Source organism: Nomascus leucogenys, chromosome 6 (assembly GCF_006542625.1).
Source record: "Nomascus leucogenys isolate Asia chromosome 6, Asia_NLE_v1, whole genome shotgun sequence".
Taxonomy (NCBI): Eukaryota; Metazoa; Chordata; class Mammalia; order Primates; family Hylobatidae; genus Nomascus; species Nomascus leucogenys.
In genome coordinates, this window is record NC_044386.1 from 92616592 (window position 1) to 92640938 (window position 24347).

The following is a 24347-nucleotide window of genomic DNA, read 5'->3' on the forward strand; positions in this document are numbered from 1 at the left end:
CCTGAGTATCTTAAAATTTATTCCTAGATATTTTTGTTAAAGTTATTTCTAAGTATTTTAATTTTTTGATGCTATTGTGAGTGGAATTTCTGAATGGAATTGATTTCTTAATTTCATTTTTGGATTGTTCCTAAAATATAGAACTATAGTTGGTTTTCATCCTCCGACCTTGCTAGCCTTATTTATTAGTTTTAGTTGTTTTTTTTTTTTTTTTTTAGTAGACTCATGAGGGTTTTCTGCATAGATAATTATGTCATTCACACATGAAAATAGTGTTACTTCTTCCTTTCCCATCAGTATTTCCTTTTTCTCTTTTTCTTGCTGTTTTGCACTGGCTAGGACTTCTAGTACTAAGGAATGAGGAACTAATATCCTTGTCTTGTTTCTAATCTTAGGGAAAAAGCATTTAATCTTTCACCATTACATACAGTGTTCACTGTAGGCTTTTCAGGTTGAGGAATTTTACTTCTTTTCCTAATTTGTTGAGAGTTTTTATCATGAATGGGTGTTTCATTTTGTCAAATGCTTTTTCTGTGTCTAGTGAGATAATTAGTGGTTTTTCTTTTTTCTCTTAATGTGATGTGTTTAATTGATTTTGGAACATTAAACTGTCATGAATTCCTATGATAAATTCTACTTGGTCATGGCATATAATTTTTTAATGTGTTACCAAATGTGGCTTGCTAACATTTTGGTAAGGAGTTTTATACTATGATCATAAGGGATACTGGTCTGTTGCTTTCTTTTCATGTGTCACGTTTCTTTCTTTTCTTTGTTGGGCTTTGATAACAGAGTAATACTGAACTCACAGGAATGAGTTAGGAAATGTTTCTCCTTCTCTATTTCCTGAAAAAGTTTGTGAAGGATTAGTATTATTTCTCTTTTCAAATATTTGATAACATCCAGCAATAAAGCCATTTGGACTTAGAATTTTCTTTGTGTAGGAAGATTTTTACTTACTAATTCAATTTCTCTATTATAGGTCTGTTCAGACTTTATGTTTCTTCTTGATAGATTTGGCAGTTTATGTTCTTCTAAGAATTTGTCCCCTTCCTCTAAGATGTCTGATTTGTTGGCAATTTTTTTTTTCAAAATATTCCCTTAAAGCATTTTTAGTATCTGTAAGGTTGGTAGTATTGTACTATTGTCCCTTCTCTTATTCTTGATTTGAGTAACTTGTGTCTTCTCTTAGTTTCCTAGTCTTCTACCTGAGATAGAAGCTTAGGTAATTCATTTGAGACCTCTCTTCTTTCTGGTGTAGGTAAAGCACTACATTTCCCTTAAAGTACCACTTTAGCTGCATCCTGTAATTTTTAATACATTGTGTTTTTATTTTTATAGTGTTAAAAAAATTGTGTTTTTGAGGCAGAGTCTCACGATCACCCAGGCTGGAGTGCAGTGGCACAATTATGACCCACTGCAGCCTCAACCTCCTGGGTTCAAGTGATCCTCCTGCCCCAGCTTCCCAAGTAGCTAGGACTACAGGTGCATACCACCATGCCTGGATAATTTTTTTATTTTTTGTAGAGATGGGGTCTCGCTGTGTTGCCCAGGCTGGTCTGAAATTTCTGGGCTCACGTGATCCACCACTTCAGCCTCCCAAAGTGCTGGGTTTATATAGGCATGAGCCACCATGCCTGGCCTGTTAAAAATATATTTTTAAATTTTTCTTATGATTTCTTCTTTGACCCTAGGATTGTTGAAGAGCATGTTTAATTTTCAAATATTTGGGGTTTTCTCAGATTTCTTTTTAATTTTGTCATTTTTTGCTTTCATATTTTGGGGCTTTTTTGTTAGATGTGTATGTATTTATAATTGTTATATTCAAAGAAGAAATAACATAATTCAATAATAGTTGCAGATTTCAATATTCTACTGTCAAAAACTGCTAAAACAATTAGACAAAGTTAGGAAGGATATAAAATAATTAAATAACCCTGTCAACCAACTTGACCTAACTGTGACATTATGAATCTTCATAATCTTTATAAGAAACTGCAGATACAGATTCTTTTCAGGCACACATGGAACAACCTCCAGGATAGACCACATGCTAGGACACAAAACAAGTCTCAATACATTTTAAAAGACCAAAATCATATAGAGTGTGTTCTCTGACCACAACAGAATTAAATTAGATATCCACAGTAAGCCTCTCTTTGTCTGGGGCCTGCTTCCTCTTGCTATAAAAGTAGTAAACAGGTCAGGTGTGGTGGCTCCTGCCTGTAATCCCAGCGCTTTTGGGAGGCCGAAGCGGGTGGATCGCATGAGCTCAGGAGTTCAAGACCAGCCTGGGCAACATGGCAAAACCCCATCTCTACTAAAAGTACAAAAAACTAGCCAGGCGTGGATGTGCATGCCTGTGGTCCTAGCTGCTCGGGAGGCTGAGGTGGGAGTACTGCTTGAGCCCGAGAGGCGGAGGCTGCAGTGAACCATGATCGTGCCACTGCACTCCAGCCTGGGTGATAGAGCAAGACCTGCATATGCAGGCATCCATCCTGGCCCCTCCGCATTGCCTTCATGGGACTTTGAGGGCATGGGAAACTGACAAAAACAAACGAGAAACTCTAGCTGCCTCCACTGCCATGAGTAATAAAGTTCTTTTTCTCTGATGCAGCACTTGTATCATCTGCCAGCACCCATGAATCAGTAATAAGCTAACTTGTTAGCTTATCAGTAAGGTAAACTGTCAGATCCTTTTTAGTTCCTGACAGTTTCTTTAGTTCTTAGAATATATTTAAATAGCCACTTTGAAGTCTTTGTTAAATCCAGTATCTGAGGACATTCCACGAAAGACATTTTGTAATGACTGCCTTTTTTACCCCTTGAGTATGAGTCACACTTTTTTTCTTTGCATGTCTCTTCACTTTTGTTGAATATTGGATATTTTGGATAATAAATTGTAGCAACTGTGGATTCTGACTCTTCCTCCCACCCCCTAGCAGTTGTTCTTGTTTTGTTTGTTTAATAACTTGCCTGTACTAAATCTGTGATTTCTGCCTCTCCCAGGGTGTGCAACCACAGATGTTTTTGTTTAGTATTTAGTTTTGATTATCTTTTTATTTGTATTTTCTAAAAGTCTCTGTTTAGATTTTGCCCTGTGTCTGTATAGATTAGTGTTGAACCAAAGATTAGTCAGAAGTTATGCTCAAATACCTCAAGCCAATAAGCCTACCACTTTGAGCTGATGGGTCTTTGTGTGATTTGGGGAGTGCATCCAAAATCTGGATTTTTTTTAGTTTGCCCAGCCTTTGCTTTCTACCAGGCTCTCTCAGTTGTCTTGTGAACACACACACACACAGGTTTCATCTGCCAGGGGTGTGTGAGTGGCTTGGGCCTGCTGCAGTCCCTAGGGTACATACACATGGCCTTCAGTCAACCTAGGATATGTGCAGAGGTTACCAAGCCTTCTTACCACTTTCTCACCTCATGGAATACATTGTTCCATGGCTAGTCTACCATCCATTGCTTGCCTCAATATGATACAACCTCAGGCCAGCAGAGCACTGGCCCTTCCTATTCACTTGCCACCAGGATTTCTCCTCTAATTGACAACACTCCATACCAAATGAGCTCTTCTGGCAACAGCAGCAAAACCACTGGTTTGTAGGGCCTGCTCTAGCCTGGTTGAACAGTCACTCTAGCAGAGCTACAGGGGGATGCGTCAAACACTGTTTGTGTGTGAAGTCTGGTAATTTTCATGAACAGATGCTTCTCAGCTTGTTATGTGTCTTTGGTCAGTTTGCAGTTTTTGACAGTTTTTTTCCGCTTTATAGTTGCTTTGGGGGAAGAGGATTTGTCAGTCTCAAACCATCATGCCAAGAATCTAAAGTCCCAGTCTACATCATCTTGCCATTGATGCTAGTGTAACTTAACTGCCTGTTTGATTCTCTGTGATCACATAAGTTGCTTTCTCTTACCTGCTCAGCTAGGATATGGAACAGCGGCAATAGAATCAACCTGGGGAAAGTTGATAGAGAACACTGGGGCCACAGTGGGCATGGATTTTTCCCATGGTTAATTAGGAATGATTTATAATGATCAGGCATTATTTATACTTTTATTCCCTGTATAACTAATAAAACATATTTGCTTTACAAATGGTATATCATTATATAAATGTTATTTATATACACTTTGTATCAACCAAAGAGATTAAAATATTGCCTTTTGTAATAAGATTCTAGAAACATTGTCTTCGTCGTACTCATGTTCTCCCTGAATTTCCTTCCATTTATTAATTCAATAAATATACACTTGGTTATCTAAAGTATACAGAGGCATGTTGAGTGATTCCTAGATGAAGCTGATACATATTTTGTCCTTAAGGAGCTTATAGATTAGTGGAAGTAATACAATGTAAACATGAAAAATGGAAATAGGATGTGCTGGATGCCGTTAAAGAGTTATAGATCTGTGCTATGGAAGTTCAGTAGGGTAATTGAGTTTTCCCTATCTAAGTGATTCTTTTATCACTCATTACTCCCATCACCTCGTCCTCCCTGCTTGCATTCCCTCGCCAGCTGCTTTCCTACTGAAATCCTTATGTTGTTACTCATTCGAGCTAGTCATAGCAAGTAACATGTACGCAGAGCTTCCACATGCACTTTTCTTGTTTGGTATTTGGTTCGTATCAGCTTGGGGTTTAGGTAGGGAGCATTATTATTCCTAATTTACAGATAAGGAAACTGATATCAGAGTGACTTGCCCAACCTTGTGTATTAGAAGAGTCAAGTTTTGAACATAGGTCTTTGTACTCAAAGTCCTGGGCTCTTTCCAGTATGCTCTGCTGCCTCTCACACAGCAAACTTCCTCTTCTCTCTAGCCAGTAGATAGTTGGGAAGAGTTAAGTTTGATGAGTTGGGTCAGAATTGGAGGCAGCTTAGTGTGTTTCTAGATGGACACGCAAATGAGGCAGCAAAGCAAGACCATTCAGGCTACTTTTTGAATCATTTCCCAATAAGGGTTTTTAATGACTTTTAATTTTACAATAATCAGAGATCCATATTTTCATTTGCATCTCATTTATTCCATAGGTGTTGAATTGTTACTTTAAGCACAGCATATTCAAAACCAAATTCATAATCTCCCCCTCAATCTGTTGTCTCTTAACATTTCCTTTCTCTATTAATGACACCTCCAGCTCCACAGTCTCCTAAGCTAATAATTTGGAAGTCTTTGACTCCTTCCTAACCTTTATCTCAGCATCTAATCCTATCGTTTCCAGCCTACCTCATAGGGTTATTGTGTGAGTAAACTGACAAAATATATAAAGACAAACTCTGAAAGCTGTGAATGAGAGGTATTTATTTCCTCTAAGACAGTGCATCTGTTGATGTGTAACAGTACTACAAGGCCTCAGCAACCATTCAGAGTTAGTGTTTTGTAGTGTTGACACTTGCTTTAGTGAAGCATGTACTTAACATCGGGGCTAAAACTGCATTATCTTACATTCTTAGAACAATCTGCACTCTTAAAAGCACTACCAAGGGAGGAGAAAAAAAAAGGGAGCGTGAGAGAGAACAAGGCTCTCTTGTGTGATTTGCACAAGAACTAGAAGTTTTCAGACTCTGCTTGGCTATATCCAGAGGTCTTTTAAACTGAAAACCAAAGTTGATTTTATTAATACCACTCCACCACCCACTCTCTGTGACCTAGGGCAAGTGATTTAGCAATGTCAGTCTCTACACATAAGTTAGAGAAAATGATTGTACCTATTTTATAGAGCTGCTGTAAGGATCGAATGATCTATATAGAGAGCCAGAGTGCCATATATAAGGTATTCAGTAAGTGGTAGCTATTGGATTACTCTTCTCCCTTTCCACCTATCTAGAGATTTTAGGTTGGTCCTCCTTTGCCGTTTCCCTGAGATAGATAATTTATTTCATGTGGCATATTTATTTAGACTGCATCACATTACACTCTTGCAGTTCACAGACATTTCCAGGAGGTTGTTGCTCCACCACTTCATTCAAAACTAGGTTCACGGTTTTCATGTTTTCCTCTCTACGTCTCTCCTACTAATTTCCCTTTTAAGGTTCGAACATGATTCTGATGAAGTCTTTCAGTTAAAAATTGTGAGATTAAACTTGTACTCTCTAACCCCGAAGTGAAAGAGATTTCAGGTTCAGTATTAGGAATAAAATTCTACAATCAGGACTGTTTGTTTTTGTTTTCATCAGTAGAATGGGCTGTCTTGGAAGTCATGAAGTTACCCATGGCTACCGCTATACAAAAGTGGCTTTTGACTAGCAGCTTTGGCTTGCCACTGCTTCCTTTCTCCCATCCAGTCCTTGAGGTCTGCAAGCTGTTTCAGTATACATCGCAGTGAAGAGTGTAACAAACAGATTAGCTACCTGACTTGCAATTTTTTGGCTTTGGAATTTTTGGTTCAGGATTTTGTACTGTCATAGCTAAATGAATTGACAAAACAACAAGAACAAATGAAGAAGTTTATTCATCTGTTATTGATAAACAAATGAAGAAGTTTATCAACCTTCCCCCGCAGGATTACCAAATACAGGGGTTCGGGGTTTAATATTAGACTAAAGTTGAAGATGTGGCCCTCAATTCTCCTGCAAAGGAGCTCTGCAGTGAAGTCACAATAGCCATGGGCCTCTGAGTGTAACTAGGGTCATCCATACTATTCCATATGTTAAAGTAGAAGAAAATAGTGAAGTCTTGTCATTTGCAAGACTTTTATGCAAAGTTTGACAGATGTTGCATGCTGCTTTCAGGATTAAGAAAATTACATGAGCACTGCTGTGCCTTCTGTGAGATGTTTTATTCTCAGCTGTCACCCTCCTTGTCCCTTTCCCATAACCATTATAGTGGCCAGAAAGTCTGCTTGCTCTACAGTGATGTGTTTTGAATAGTGCCCATTAGTTTTCAGTAGTTACCCTGGCCTGCATGTTAGCCTTCAGTTTAATGGCCTTTTTTATGTTCATTCATTTTATTTTATTTCCCATCGTGGTTTTGTTTATTTCTTTTTTGTTTTTTGTTTTTTCTGTTCTCTTTTTTAAAACCGTCGTGGTTTGCCCTTCATATTCCCCAATGTTTGCACATGACAAGATGTTGCCATCCCAACATTACCTCCCACTTCACTGACCAGTGCCACTACTGACCATCTAGCACCAGCTACAACGGGACCACTGCCTTCAGCTCCTCGGGATGTCGTGGCCTCCCTGGTCTCTACCCGCTTCATCAAATTGACGTGGCGGACACCTGCATCAGATCCTCACGGAGACAACCTTACCTACTCTGTGTTCTACACCAAGGAAGGGATTGCTAGGTAAGTGCCTGTGTGTCTGCGACCAGTTGACTGCCTCTTGGTCACGGCAGCCTTGTCATGCTCACCCTGGCTCTTGGTATCTGTACCAATTTTTAGTCCAGAAAATAAGATCACTGAGATGCATCTTCCCTAATTTTAGGTCATTAAATAAACTCCCAAACAGACTAAAGTCCTGGTAGTCTCTCCTTTTCTGGGATGACTTAGGGAGAGGGTAGATACAGCTATTGAGGTGGATGTATTTAAATGTAAGTAGGAGTGCCCTTTTTTCATAAGATTCAGTCAGTATAAATTCTAGAGATTAAGGTAGACTTAATTTATTAAAGTAAACTTAAATGAATATTTGCCACACCCTTATGTGGTGTGGGCTGCGGAGCTCCAGGGGTTCCCCTTGATGAAACAAGCGTAGTTAGTGATGACTTTTCCTAAAATAGCATTTTCATTACATTCCTCTTCATTTCCACCCCCTCAGGAGCTCACATTGCTCATAGGAGAAGATCTATAATGTCTAGGCTGCTTTATGCCACAGGCTGGCTTCACTTTATCTGTCCAACTTGCTTTTCCTTTTTCCCCAATGTAACTGACTTTCTAGTGAAACCAGTCTAATCACTATAGCCTTTTTTTCCAGTGTGTCCTCTTCAGTCACTTCCCCTTGCCCCTTTCTCAGCTGAAGGTAAATTCAGTTAATCCTTCTTGGCCCAGGTTAAGCCCCATGAAGCTCTCAAAGATCTTTCCCCACCTTTTCAGCACATAGAGCATTTCCCTTGTACATGTATTTGTATCCCTAATATTGGCACTTGATTATGGTAATATGTGATCTTTTACTACCTTAAGCTGTTATTCTTCAATTATGTTATATGTATTTGTGCTGTTTTCCCAACCAGATTATAAACTCTTTGGAAGGAACCATGCCACATGCTGACTGTTCACACATTGCTGAGTAAATTCCTTCACTGTGCTCTTCCAACCAGAATAAGAAAGCTAAGATACCTGTTTTAGTAGGAGCCCTGACACATCAGCTAAAGCTTGTATTTCCATTAGCATGCTTATAGTTGATGTATATTGTAGTTAATACCAGACTGGCAAGTTCAGCAAGTGCAGGACCCTTTCTTTAATACTCTCAAGAAGTCTAAGTGGCATAATTTAAGACCAATAGATGGGAGTTAACCTGAATGCTATACTGTATGTTTTGAGTTTTACAAGGGTAGAGAAACATAGTTCTGTACATAAAAAAGGTAAGACATTCCTACCAAACAGCAAGTTTCAATGTCACCATTAAAATATCTTCAATAGACTTTGAAATCTCATTGAAAATCTCATAAGCTTTCACAGAAGGAAGAAACCATTCAGTAATTCTGCATAATAAGCTTTATTTCTACAATAGGTTTTTTGCTCTTATTGTGCCTTCTACCAGAAATGCATTTTCCTCACATGAGTTACATCTGGCTTCTTATCTGTCATCTTTAGATGACATCTCCTCAGGCCTTCCCTGAATACCAACCCAAACTTAGCCCTGGTGACTGTCACACAGTGGGGTATCAGAGCCAGCTTGTTCCCAAGCTAATTGTTAAATGCTCGGGAAATTTTGCAAACCTAATGACATGACTTGGCAGCTTGAAATTGGGCACGGTGGGAGTGTTTACAGTGACAAATGCTACAAACCAGAGCCAATTGTTAAACATTCACCAGAACACCACTGCTGTCACATCACCCTATTTTTTGGTATGTGTGTGGTATTTTTTTGTTTGTTTCGCTTTTAGTTTGGGTTTTTTTTGTTTTTGGTTTTTTTTGAGAGCACTTACTACTCTCTGAAATTTTCTCTTTTATTAGCTTATTTATTCTGTCTGTCTTGTTCAATAGAGTTCTCCAGCACCTGGAACACAGCCTGGCATTTAGTAACACTCAGTAAATATTTATTAAGTGAATACATTAATTTCAATCAGTGGAGAAATAATAGATAATTCAAGTAATCATATTGAGATTGATTATCCATTTGGTGGGAAAAATAAAAGTTATATCTCTGTCTTAAATTATAGATGGATTAAGAGATAAATATTTTTAAAACCTACAAATATATTAGAAGAAAATATAGAAATGATTTTTATCATTTGGAGAACACGAAAGATCTTTTAAAGGGAGATAGCAAATCCAGAAGCCATAACAGGAAAGAGTAACAAAGTTACAAGTTATAAGTAAAAGATATCCCAAGAGACGAATAATACAAGCAGATGATTCATAGTACTGGAAAGCCCATTAGAGTTAAAAAAAGGTTTTCACCATCTCAGGCAATCGTGGAAGCAAAATGATGGGGTTTTTTTTGTTTGTTTTTAGTTTTTTGTTTTGTTTTTTGGAGACAAAGTCTCACTGGGTCACCCAGGCCGGAGTGCAGTGGCACTATCTTGGCTCACTGCAGCCTCCACTTCCCAGGTTCCAGCGATTCTCCTGCCTCAGCCTCCCAAGTAGCTGGAATTACAGGTGCCTGCCACCATGCCCAGCTAATTTTTGTATTTTTAGTAGAGATGGGGTTTCACCATGTTAGCCAGGCTGGTATCGGACTCCTGACCTCAGGTGATCCACTTCGGCCTCCCAAAATGCTGGAATTACAGGCATGAGCCACGGTGTCTGGCCAAGTTATCATTTTTCATCTATAAAGCTGGCAAAAATTTTAAGTTGATAATATCCAGTGTTCAATGAGTTGACAGCTAGAAGGAAAACCACTCTAGGTTATTGGTGGCAGTATAAATTAGAATAGTCTAGGGAAGGTGGTTTGGCAGAATTTTAAAATATTTTAAATATACACAGCCTTCCATCACACTTCTAGGTAACTGTCCTATAGACATACAGATATATGTATGCATTGGGCCCTCATACAAACATGTTTATTTATAGCATTGTTTGCAAGATTATAAAAGGAGACTATGTAAATATCCACTGATAGAAGAATGGGCACATAATATGCAATCGTTCATCACATAACAATGCTTCAGTCAGACAGACTGCATATACAATGGTGATCCCATAAGATTATACCACTGTCTTTTTACTGTACCTTTTCTGTGTTTAGACACATAGACACTTGCCATTGTGTTCCCATTGCCTACAGTGTTCAGTACAGTAACATGCTGTGCAGGTTCGTAGCCTAGAAGCAATAGGCTATCCCATACAGCCTAGGTGTGTGGGATATACACCTACCTATACCATTGAGGTTTGCATAAGTGCATTCTGTGATGTTCACACGATGAAATCACGTGATGCATTTCCTGTCTGTATATTTTGATGTGTATGTAAATGCCTAAAGCAGTGATCCTCAACCAGGAACAGTTTTGCCCCCTCATCCCTCAGGGGATATTTGGCAATGCCTGGCAACATTTTTTTTTTTTGGTTGTCATAGCTGGGATGAGGGAGGTACTTACTGACATCTAGTGGATAGAGGCCAGGGATGTTGATGAACATCCTGCCACACACAGGACAGTCCCACAACAAAGAATTATCCTGCCCAATGTCTCAGTAGTGCCAAGGTTGAGAAACCCTGGCATGGAGACTGTCTGGTGAGATGTACATCAATATGTGCCACAGTCAGCTCTCAGGGCAGGACAGGTTTTGACAAAAGAGAACTGAGACTTATTTTTTTTTTTTAACTATGTGTACTTTTATATTTAAATGTTTTTAATGAGACTCACTTATTTAAATTTTATGATAGATTGTGGGTTGAAGTAAGCAGGAATGATTAGTAAATTAATTTGTGGTTGGAAGAGATAACAGAAGTTGAATTGGCAGGGGAAGGTGGGCATGACAAGTGTATGTAAAGGAAGAGGAAGTGCAAGGTAAGGCCATCTGTGTGTATGCTATGAGAAGGATGCAAAGGCAAGAAAGCTGGCCAAACTGGCCCAGAGTATTTGGCAGAAATTAGTAAGAGATTATAATAAAGTGGACATTTGGAGCCAGATGCTGGAATGCCAGTGAGAATTTGGACATAATCAGATAAGAAGGGACCATTTTCGACTGTTAAGAAAGTTGTACACTGTGATTTTATTAAACAGTACTTTGGGAACACTACCCAAGATTAAAGGAGAGAAAAAATAGAGTCAGGGAGACAAAATTGGGTAGTAATTATGTTAGCCTAGATACGTGCTAGTTGTCGGCTTGGATGAAGATGAAAGCAGCGACTTGAAGTGGGTAGGACAAATTTGGGAAACATTTAAAAGGAAGATTTTGGGAGACCATAATAGTTTTTTGTTGCTTCATTACTTTATGATTTCTGAATAGAGGCAATGAAGGAGAAGTTAATTCTTTTAAGTCATAAGACTATATCCTGGCTAATTGTTATATAAACAAAACTTTCTTATTAATCTTATCAGCTTAAATTTTCTCATCTAAAAAACAAGGGTAGTATATTTACTTCAGAGACGTGTAGTAAGAATTCAATGTGAGAATGTATGCCACTACCTGCATTTACAAATTCACCCACTTCCTGCATTTGAAAATTCAGCCACCAGGTGGCACCATATGCTTTGGTCATGAGCTGTAATTCTTTTAGGTACCTGAATTGCCAGAGATTTCAGAGGGTCCTTCCTCTCCGCCTTTTCAGCTATGAAAATTTCATCTTTCTTAAAAAAGCAGTACTTTTCTATATTAACCATTAAGTGGGAAGTGGAAAGTAAGGTATTCCTGCTATTTATAGCACTTTAAAGATGGATTGAAGCCTTAGAGATCTGTTAGTCTAGTCAAGTGGTTAGCAAACCATGGACCCTGTGCCAAATTGGAGCAGTTATTTATTTTTATGGCCCTGGAGCTAAGAATAGTTCTTACATTTTTAAATAGTTACATTTGAAATGTTACATAGGTAACTATATAATGTCCTCCATTTTGCCTCTTGGCCTATAAATATTTACTACTGGGCCCTTTAAGAAAAAGTTTGCCCACCCTGTCTCATTTTTTCATTTAATACATAAAAAAAGTGAGGCCCAGAAAGCATTAGTGACTTTTCCTCACAAGCTAGTAGCATTGCCAGAACTAGAATTGCATCTCCTAACTTCCAGCCCAGTGCTTTCTTTCTATAAAGTGTGCCTTTTTCTTTCCCTTTTGACTCTTAGCTTTCACATTCTAACCTGAGTCCCACTGTAACCCCACACACTTATGAGAATTGTTGTTTCAAATGCTTCTTGAATCTTATCCCACAACCAAGGGTTTTTTTCTGCACAGTAACTTATTTCTGGGACCTCAGACCAATAGTGTCAGATCACCTATGACTGATTTTTTTTTTAATGGTAATGCTTCTATAGAAATTTGATTTAGGTATTAGTAACCTTCACTTATTTCTCCCATTTTTTCTCTTTCACATAGAAGCAAACAAAAAATATATGTATGATATTACTGTACAAGATATACATATCAGAAGGCAGATTTTCATTTATTCATTCAGTATATATTTGTGATGCAGCTTCCCTGTATGAACATTCTGCTAAGTGCTTCTATGGTATGCGACCGTGAATGAGACAGTATTTTACTTCAGTTTAAAGTAAAATAGTCCCCCTCCTGTGTCTTTCTAGAAGAAAACTTGTTTCAACTTTTCTGTATAAGGTGAACAAAGGAGACCTGATCTGTACTCTCAGAGAGCCTTTAGTTTAGTGTAAAATACAATACAGTTGACTCCCCAGAACTTAACTACTAGTAGCCTACTGTTGACTGGAAGCCTTGCCAATAACATCAACAGTCTATTAGTACATATTTTTATGTTATATGTATTATATACTGTATTTTTGCAGTAAAGTAAGCTAGAGAAAAAAATGTTATTTAAAAAATCATAAGGGACCAGGTGCGGTGGTTCATACCTATAGTCCCAGCACTTTGGGAGGCTGAGGCGGGTGGATTGCCTGAGGCCAAGCGTTTGAGACCAGCCTGGCCAACATGACAAAACTTTGTCTCTACTAAAAATACAAAAATTAGCCAGGCGTGGTGGTGCGCACCTGTAGTCACAGCTACCCTGGAGGCCAGGGCACGAGAATCCCTTGGACCCAGGAGGTGGAGGCTTCAGTGAGCCAAGATCACACCAGAGCACTCCAGCCTGGGTGACAGAGTGAGACCCTGTCTCAAAACAAACAAACAAAAAATCTTAAGAGAAAATATTTATTGTACATTAAGTGAAAGTAGATCATCCTAAAGGTCTTCACCTTCAGGTTGAGTAGGCTGAAAAGGAGGAGGAAGAAGAAAAGGAGTTGGTCTTATTGTCTCAGGAGTAGCAGAGGCAGAAGAGGTGGAGGAAATGGAAGCAGGACAGGAAAGGCAGGCACACTCAGTGTAACTTCTTTGAAAAATATCCGCTTATACGTGGACCTGCATAGTTCAAACCTGTGTTGTTCAAGCATCAGCTGTACCTCCCTTTAAGACAGGGATCATCCGTGATCAGACCAAGTGTCAGAAACCTTAAATTGTAAGAAATCAGTTGATCCTTCCTTGTAAATCCTGTGACTGAGAGATTTAGCCAAAGAGAAAATAGTATTTTTAGGTATCTCAAGTATCTCTGAAAAATAATTTTTGTTACCACAGTGTTCTTTTCCAGGGGACCTAGCTGATTATAGAGACAAAATCCTCTGTAAATATTATGTGGGTACTATTGTTGGATTTTTTAATTAAAATAAAGTAACTTAAAGAACTATAGAAAATTACCGAAAAGACTTCTCTGCAGTGCAAATGCTCACAATCAGACAAATTGGCATATGGTCATGTAGACCTACACAAATTTTAATCTGCAATTTGAAGGCAAATTATCAGTATTTTAAAGTAAGAATTTTAATTCAATAAATTAGAATAATTTCTTCAATGGAGTAGTTTGAGGCTCTTTAATTACTTTCTCAAGACAGGTATAGCTCTTTCCTCACATGAATGACAGTTCCTAAAAGCCAACTGTTTGTCTAAAACAAATTCCTTCACAGTATTTGTTGAAAACTCTTGATTATACAGTCTGGTTTTCATTCTAGTGAGTACAGTAGACTGAGCATGTTTATGGACCTGTGTTAGTCACACAGACCCCAAGACAGAACCTGGAAGCCACCTTTAGTAAAGAACCTAGATAACTGGTTTTAAGTTTTCATCTCATGATATTAAATACTAGACTACTGGATTTGAGTTGTTTGTGATAAAGTTTGTCAAACATTTCATATCATTTCATATCAGCCTCAAAATCATTGAAGTGTTAATTTTAAGAAATTATAAAAATCAGTATTGTAATCAGTTTATTTTATAGACTGGGTTACACTTAGGATTTATTTAAATGTTTAATGTTTTTATTTCCAATTTTAAAAGATGATAACCTCTAGCATTCTTTTTATTGAGAGTCTCTTGGCCAAAATATACACAGCATTCTTTGATATTTTCTGTGAAATATCATTAGGTCATACCAATATCCACCTTCCATCAATTTCCCTAAAACTCAGTGATTTCTAAAGCCTAGAAAGTTGATGACTAGCTGCCGCATTTGAAATGGCATTGAGAAGAGCCCTGTGTCTTCTCTGAAAGGAGGTTGTGATTATGGTCAGCGATAGCAGTAACATTTCAGCAAGAACATCACCGACTTGTCGGATATGTATGCCCTTGCTCTTTTGCCAGTCCCCATCTTCTTTGCACTGTCCTACCCCCAAAAGCTTCATTGTTTGACAGCTAATTTGACTTAAACTGATAGATTTTTATGTGGAGTGGAAAATGAAACTGTACATTCTGGAAGTATTCCTAATTGATGCTATCTCTCTCCAAATCTTTCTTTGTCTAAAGGGAACGTGTTGAGAATACTAGTCGCCCAGGAGAGATGCAGGTAACCATTCAAAACCTAATGCCAGCGACCGTGTACATCTTTAGAGTTATGGCTCAAAATAAGCATGGCTCAGGAGAGAGTTCAGCTCCACTGCGAGTAGAAACACAACCTGAGGGTAAGTCGTCCACCTGTCTGTCAGCACCCCCTAGAGGTAGACCTCTCTGAAGTTCTACTTTTATTTAGCCTTGCACACCATAGGAGAGCAGAAGATAACAGTTCCTTACCTTCGGGGTCCTTATCAATTAGGGGAGGCAAAATTAATTTACATCAAAAAACAGCAAATAGGGCTGGGCATGGTGGCTCATGCCTGTAATCCAAGCACTTTGGGAGGCCGAGGCAGGCAGATCACCTGAGGTCAGGTTTTCTAGACCAGCCTGGCCAACATGGTGAAATCCCGTCTCTACTGAAAATACAAAAATTAGCCGGGTATGGTAGTGGGTGTCTGTAATCCCAGCTACTCGGGAGAATAGCTGAGGCAGGAGAATCACCTGAACCCAAGAGGCGCAGGTTGCAGTGAGCTGAGATTGCACCACTGCACTCCAGTCTGGGTGACAGAGTGAGACTCCATCTCAAAAAAAAAAAAAAAAAAAAAAAAACAGCAGATAGTATAAGACAATATATTTCTGTTGGTGCTTTTCTACGTGTTCATATTTTACTGACCATTTAAGACTTAGCTGGGATGCCTTCTAGAATCTTTCCTCTGATTCTAATATTGTTATCTCCACAGTTCTAAGATATTTATCACGTTTTTCCTTCAGTTATGATTATGAACTTATCTTGCTGATTTTGTAGCAAAGGCGGAGGCTTTGTCATCCTTACATTTCCCACAGTGTCTAGTGTAATGCCTTGCACATGAAGAAGGTATTTAATAATTGTTCTTAACTGGATTGTCTATCTTTAGGCATACCATGCTCTTTAGAATCTCCTTGAGGCTTTATTTTGGACCTGTGGTCTTTTGTGCTAAATAGGGTTACTTCTAATTACATCTCTAAGATTTTCTGTGACGTGAATATCAATTGGGTTTATTTATATTATAAATGTGTTGTATATCTTAAGTTTGGGTCGTAAACTAACTGTAGGCCCGAAATTACAAGCAGCCAAATCTTAATAAATGCTTTTCCTACTTGAGGCTTTTGTCTAGACTTTTGCCTTCTTTTAACACAAATTACTGTTTTTCCTTTTTTTTTTTGAGGTGGAGTCTTGCTCTGTCACCCAGGCTGGAGTGCAGTGGTGCAGTCTCTGCTCACTGCAAGCTCTGCCTCCTGGGTTCACGCCATTCTCCTGCCTCAGCCTCCCAAGTAGCTGGGACTGCAGGTGCCTGCCACCACGCCCGGCTAATTTTTTTTTTTTTTTTGTATTTTTAGTAGAGACGGGGTTTCACCGTGTTAGCCAGGATGGTCTCGATCTCCTGACCTCGTGATCTGCCCGCCTCAGCCTCACAAAGTGCTGGGATTACAAGCGTGAGCCATCGCGCCCGGCCACCTCAGTGTATTCTTCAGTCTACTTTTACTATTAACAGCATTAGTTTTTCTGTATTAAAAACTTCTAGTAATAATAAAATATTTTACTTTGAGTAGAGAGTATTTTAGATATATTTGTAGAGGCTACTGACCAGGCAGCTGAATAGATTAAATGACTTTACCAGTGGAACTATAGAAATAATTTAAGAACTTTACCTGATGGGTAGAGTAAGTCAAGAAGCTATAGAACTTCACTTTCTAATGCTACGGCATATCATTCACCTGTCAAATATTTGTTGAGTATCCCCTATACCAGGTAATGTGCAAGATACTGGAGATGCAAGGATGAACAAGCTAGGTCTTCTTCCCTTAAAAAAGGAGCAGGCAAGATAGGAGACCTTTCATCATTTCAGTGACAGAGATTGAAGATAAGAATCAAATCCAGGCAAGAACAAGAGGGCCATCACAGAGTCAGGGGATTGATTTAAGGGAAGAGTGTGTTCTCATTACAGGCAGAATGTTGAATTTTACACTTATCTATGTCCAGACAAGAGCAGGCATACTCTATTTGGTTTCAAGCTCAGTTACCCTTCAACAGCTTTCATATAGAGGCATCATTCATGAGAGATACTAGGATACAGAATAGAGAAAACTTACTGTAAAAGATAGAAAAGTCAAGGCAGGATCCTAGGGAAAGATGAGACCTGAGGCTGGCCTTGAGGCATTTGACTTAGAGCAAGCATTTTGTGGGAAGCGATTTGCATGACCCAAATCCCAGAAATAGAATCTAACAGTGCACATGCAAGGTAAGTCATGACGAAAATGAAGGAAATGCAAGGGTCCTATCCCGAGGCTGTGAACCTTCTGAAACTCCATGAAAATAAATATTTGTGTCTGTACATATTCACATTTCCCTTGGAAAGAATCTGTAGTTTTCATTGTCATTTCAGAGCTCATACATCAGATTATTGAGAACCACTGTGAGGGTCATTGTCAAGTTTAGAGATGAAAGAAAAGGGGTGAAGAAGAGTGGATTTATTGAGTGCCCACCATGTGTCAGCCACTGTGTTAGGCAGTCAGGATGTAAAGATGAGTAAGACCTGACTTCTGTCCACAAGGAGCTTATGGTCTGGTACCATAGACAACAGTGTGATGTGTTATCACCTTAAGGAAAATAGGCAGCATAACCATTTATTCAAGGAGTTTGGCTAAAAGAAAATAGTTGTAAGAATATAGGTAGAAGGGGCAGCAGGTTCTGGTGAGGGTATTTTAGGGATGGAGAAGAGACTGTAACATGTTTTGGCAAAAGAGAAGCAGTTTCTGAAGAGAGATTTGCATTTCATCTGGAGGTGTTCAGCTTGTGTGGGGGAGGCATAAATGTTGGAACCAGCCCTTGGAAAATATTTTACATATTTAGTTTCACAAACCAACTTAACATTTTTTCCATTTATTATGCCACTGTACAGCTGAAATGAAAGAATTCATTAGCACCTTTTTTAGGATCATATTTGCCTACACTTGGCCAATGAATATATTGAAAATGATTTCAAGAGAATTTAGGGACTGTTTTGTTTTTCTTCTCCTTTAATAAGTTAGAGGAAAGTTTTCCATAGCAGCAGAAGTGTGACAAATCCCACCTGTCAGGCTGCACAAAATATGCCCTTAACTGAAGTGAGTAACATGATTCATAACTAAAGCAAACAACTGTTAGAGTAACCTTATTCAGATTTCTCAACTCTGATAGCAAAATTAATCTTAAGCTGTGGTGCTGTTACTCAGAAAAGCCAGTGTGTTTTACATTTTGTTAGTTTTTTTTCCCTTCCCAGTTTTTAAATCTAATGAATGTCTATTACAGAAACACTAGTGCCAGAGAAATTGTTTTCAAATACAGAATGTCTACCAAAGTGTAGGCATAGACAGCCACACAGGATTTGTGTATAAATTGGAACTGGAACCTGTCAGTCAGACAAAAATAATACAGTAAAAGGGTAGGTATGTGAGCCATTGTAGGAGATAGAGCCAGCTAGACACTTCAGCAGTCAGCCAGTGATCCAGTCTTCCAGTCACATGCATCCTATCATGGGTATTGTAATAATCTCCTTACGGGTCTTCTTGAGCCCACGTTTTAGAATCAGCAAGTACTCGACTCCCGGGTCCACCGCTAGCTAACTTTCCCATCACTTGGGAAAAATTGTTAACTTCATAACCTCACCTGTAAATGAGGATGATAATATTCATCTCACTTGGTTTAGTGCAAAGATTATATGAGAAAATACATGTCAAGTATTTAGTGCTTGACTGACTGTAACCATTCAATAAATGGTAGCTGTTTTACAATTATTATTCTTTTATCTAGTCTTGTTCTTTTACTGTTTTCTTCCATACATGTGTTCATATGTCCTTTCTAAACACAGATCTGATCATATCATGCTCCTGCTCATAATTTTTCAGTAGTTACCTAACACCTACTAGAGAAAATGTGAGCTTCAATAGCAGGACATTAGAGGGTTCTTCACTATCTGACTAGTCATTGTTTTCAACATTCTCTCTCCCATATCCACTCTGTTTCAACCAAGCTGAACCACTTAACACTGTCTTTTTGTATATTCTCCCTATTGACCCCATTGACTGGAATGATTTTCCCCTTGGTATCTGAGGAAAGTGTTCATTTTGCTTGACTCGAAGAATTCTTCACCAATCCTTCTTTTCCCTCCCAAACCCCTCCCAAAGCAGAATTGTGTGCTCTCGTCTTTCTGTTTTTGTTATAACCATTACCTAAATCTGTTAGCACTTACGACATTTTTTGTAACTGTTTATATGTCTGACTTTCCTGCTAGACCAGGAGTTCTTTGTGGGCAGGATTCTCTTCATCACTGTATCCCTGGTGCCTACCACAATGCCCGGCAAAAGAAGGATCTCTTTCTGTGGTGGTTGCCTTTTATGTCTTGTGTAGGCCCCCTGCAAAACTGGGATTTTATAAACCACAAGGAAAGTTTTTCAGTGTAATTTCTGGTTTTGATTTGAATCATAAAAAGGAAAATGTGTTTATATATTATTCTAAAACCACTTCAATCAAATCCATTGTTTTCTTAGCTTCTATTATTTTAAAAACATGGCCAATACGACAGTATTGCCAAGAATGGTTATTGAGGAGTGTAGCCTTTCATTTATATCTTGCTTTCTCGAACTTTTCTTTCTAGTTCAGCTCCCTGGCCCAGCACCTAACCTTCGTGCATATGCAGCTTCGCCTACCTCCATCACTGTTATGTGGGAAACACCAGTGTCTGGCAATGGGGAGATTCAGAATTATAAATTGTACTACATGGAGAAAGGGACTGATAAAGAACAGGTATGAAGTGAAGCAACTTTTCAAACCATTGATTGGAATAGTAGAGTTGAAATATATTTCCAAAACTCAGTAGTTGCTTGACTGGAAATGTGAGGGGGAAAAAGATATATAGGAAATGAAAAGTTGACAGATTCTATTTCTTTGTACCAAGATTGATTGTGTAGTTTTTACCAGCAATGGTCACTGAACATCAAGCAGTATTTCTAAGTAAATTGTCAATTTATGATTAATCTGCTTTGACTATTAACCTTATGTAAGAGGGATAAAATCTGTTTCATGTAGAATATAGAATTCGTATAGCTAATTCTTTAATTTTCAACTTTTCTTTTGGCTTGAGTGCATATGTATAAAATGTTTTATTTTATTCAAGGATGTTGATGTTTCAAGTCACTCTTACACCATTAATGGATTGAAAAAATATACAGAGTATAGTTTCCGAGTGGTGGCCTACAATAAACATGGTCCTGGAGTTTCCACACCAGATGTTGCTGTTCGAACATTGTCAGATGGTGAGTCTTTCTTCCTCTGGAACAATACACCACACTTGGTGCCCCTAGTGGTTTAGTTGTAAGATCATGAGCTTTGATGTCTAGAAGATTTAGTTCAAATCCCAATTCTACCACTTTCTGGTAATATGACTTTAGTCAAGTCTGAACATCTTTCTTTACGTGTAGAATGTGGATAATACCAACTTCATTGAGTTGCTGTAAAGATTCAGTGAGAAAGCATAGAGCATAAAGTGCCTCTTACTGAATAGGCTCTCAGCGTTTGTATTTTTAGCAGAAGCTTTTGTGTAAGTAAATACTATAGCTTGTTCATAACACAGACCATTCCAGGGCTTTTGGAAGACTAGCCTTTTTCTACTTAACAATCATATTTGCATGCCAAATTAGTCTTTCTAGTTCCTCCATATTTGTGACTGTTTTATCTCTCACCTGTGACTGAATTTCTAAATTTTTATATATATACACATATATATATACGTATATATATATGTATATATATATATATATACATATATGTATACGTATATATATATGTGTATATATATATATATATATATACATATATATATATATATACACATATATGTATATATATATACACCCATGACCTAGAGCAGTGATTTTCCAACTACAGCTTGCCAAAGAGATTAAGTAGGTCAAAACCAGCATTTTAAAAAAATATATTTTTAGAATAGAACAGAAAAGATTAGAGTTCACTGCACTTAGTAAGGGTATATGTTGCTTCATGAAACTCAGCTAAATCTTACGTTTTAGAAAAATGTCTTTTTAAAAAAATGTATTTATGTGTATACCACTCTTATATAAATGCACATGCTTCAGAAGGTAAAGTTTGACTCCCTTAAGAAAAGAGTCAAACTTAACATCACCAATAAAAGAACAGACTGACATCACGTGCCTCCTTATGTGATACGTGGAGGAAGACACAATATTACTTCTGTTGTATCAGTACCAAAAATATTTAACTTGAATCTGATCATGATGAAACAATCAGACAAATCCAAGTTGAGGGAAGCTCTGCAAAAAAAAATTTTAACTGACTTGGATTCTTAAAATATATTAGTTTTGTGAAAGAAAAAAAAGGTTGAGGAATCTAGATTCTCAAGATTTAATCTAGATTCTCAAGATTTAATCTAGAATCTAGATTAAAGAAGAGTAAAGACACATGAAATAAAATATGTATGATCTTTGGATCCTGCATCTGGAGGTAAAAAAACAGCCATAAAGGACATTATTGGTATAATTACTTAATATTAGATACATATGGTATTAGGCAATAGTAAATATTAGATATGTTATTAGCTATATTACATAATATTTTTGTGTTAAAATTTCTGAATGTGATTGTTGTATTGTGCATTTTGTTGGAGAATGTCCTTGTTCATAGGAGATACATGGCGATATACACTGAAGAATTTTGGAGTGAAGTATGATGACTGCAGTCATCTCTCAGATGATTCAGAAACAATGTGTAGATAGATAAATCTGTATACATATACATAATAGTAAGATAAATAAAACAGTTGTTGCAGAATATTAATAATTGTGAATCTGAAAAGAATAGCTATTCATTCTACTATTCTTGCCACTGTTTTCCATGGGCTTGACAGTTTTCAGGATTAAAAAGTTGGGAGACCTGGTGCAGTGGCTCATGCCTGTAATCCTAGCACTTTGGGAGGCCAAGTCGGGCAACTCACTTGAGCCCAAGAGTTCAAGAACCATAACATGACAACATGACAAAACCCCATCTCTACTTAAAAAATAATAATAATAGCTGGGCATTAGTGGCACACACCTTTAATCCTAGTACTCCGGAGGCTGAGGTGGGAGGGTCACCTGAGCCCGGGGAGGTCAGGGCTTCAGTGAGCTGTGATTGTACCACTGCACTCCAGGCTGGATGACAGAGTGAGATGCTGTCTCAAAAAAAAAAAAAAAAAAAAAAAAAAAAAAAAAAAAAACAGCTGGGAAAAAGAAACAAATAAATTACAGGGAGTTATACCTTGGCTAGTGAACTACATAAGCCAGTTAATCAAGATATTGGGGAAAAGTTAAGGGAAAAAAATGTTTACTGTAGGCTCTTAAATCTACACATGAGCCAAATTTTAACTGCATTAAGTGTGTTGGCATGTTGACTACAGTACCTGTGGGAACTGAACACATCTCAGCATGGTGGCTAGGGGCAGCACTTTGGAATAACGCAAATCTTGGTTCCGATGCCAGGTGAAACAAATATCTTGGACAAGTTAACTTCCCTGAACCTCTTCTGTAGTTTTCTGATCTACAAAATAGGAATGAGAGTAGAAACTCCGTCCTGAGATTATTATAAGGAGTAAGTGTCTGCCATGTAATGACCATGCAGCAAATCTTTGCTATGATGATGATAATGAAGACAATGATGACAGATATGTTGGATGCCTGTGCAACTCAGTCACTTCTTAACATGGAGATGACTGGAATCATTAATGTACTTTTTTCAAAACACATGTGCCTGGGTCCTACTCTAGACCCTCATTACCTGAATCTCTGAGTTTAGGCTTGAGGCACTTTGCTAGGCACAAGTTACAGAAATGAGCAAGACACATTCTCTTGTCTTGCAGAAGCTATAGCACAGTGGGCACTTCATTGTATACCTGGTCACCAAATGTTAGAGACAGAAAAAGAGAAGTTTCCACGGGTGGATCAGGAGAGAAGGGCTAAAGTCAGCAACTTGTGAGTGCAGAGAACAAATCCGGTTTACTTTGCTTGCTCTCACCAGTATGAAGGGAGATATTAGAGAATGTGTGGGCCACACACTGAGATAACCCTGGATTATGTTCTAAAGTGAGGAACTAAAGTTATGTGGCTGTTTAACCAACAGTCCCAAACTTCTCACATCTCAATGAGTATTTTCTGGTATCTAGTTGCCTCAGGAAGCCAGATGGTTCACTTTACCAGTTGTCATTGTTTAAATATCTTTGCTCTACTTGGGAACTGCCTTCAAAACCGGCTTAGAAACTCCACAAGAAAGCCAGGCTTACTGATATATGTACATCTCATTTTGATCCATAATTACATTATCTAGTTCAATCACTTGCCATATTCCTTAGACCTGGTTCCAGAAAAACCTATGGTTGTCTGCCAAGATAAAGATAGACCAGGCATGGTGGCTCACGCCTGTAATCCCAGCACTTTGAGGCCGAGGCAGATGGATCACCTGAGGTCAGGAGTTCAAGACCAGCCTGGCCAACATGGTGAAACCCCATCTCTACCAAAAATACAAAAATCAGCGGGGCGTGGTAGCAGGCTTCTGTAATCCCAGCTACTCAGGAGGCTGAGGCAGGAGAATCACTTGAACCCGGGAGGCAGAGGTTGCTGTGAGCCGAGATCACGCCATTGTGCTCCAGCCTGGGCAACAAGGGTGAAACTTAGTCTCAAAAAAAAAGATAAACCATCACCAATAATACTCAAAAGAATACATTTAAGGTTCTGAGTACATATGGGGTCTAGAAAAGTTGAGAGTCTTTAGAAGAGTTCAGAGCCACTATACATCCTTGAAATAAATATCTGACTTCCCAAAGGTACAGCCTGGCTTGGGTGTGGGTGCTTTCCCATATGAAAGTGTCTTTTGTTAAAAATTGAACCAGACATGGCCATATGTCATCCACGTAGTATTGTCAACATGAGGGCATTGGCAGCTAGTTTAGATCTGTTCACGTAATCAGTGTTTGAGATGTGCATTTGTTTAAAGTCCAGCCAAGATGATCACATGATGGGTGATGTGTGGGTGATTAAAAAAAAAATCTTTTTTTTTTGCTTCTCTAGTTCCCAGTGCTGCTCCTCAGAATCTGTCCTTGGAAGTGAGAAATTCAAAGGTAAAACTTTATGATGCTGCTGTTCATTTTTACTGGTATACTATTGTGCCTCAGAGGGGCTTATAGAA

General features: G+C 38.3%; 1 protein-coding gene across 9 annotated transcripts in view; it reads left to right on the top strand.

Moving 5' to 3' along the window:
• Positions 1-24347, top strand: part of NEO1 (neogenin 1) — a 265178-nt gene that overhangs the window by 189076 nt on the left and 51755 nt on the right. For 6 of the 9 annotated variants that reach the window (XM_012507524.2, XM_030814721.1, XM_030814722.1 and 3 more), the window contains exons 8-12: positions 7072-7291; positions 15056-15210; positions 19756-19904; positions 20275-20413; positions 24230-24279. In XM_012507524.2, coding sequence (XP_012362978.2) covers positions 7072-7291; positions 15056-15210; positions 19756-19904; positions 20275-20413; positions 24230-24279 — 713 coding nt within the window. The remainder of the gene's footprint in view (positions 1-7071; positions 7292-15055; positions 15211-19755; positions 19905-20274; positions 20414-24229; positions 24280-24347) is intronic. The other 3 variants (XM_003267185.3, XM_003267186.3, XM_003267184.3) reach the window with 1 other exon arrangement.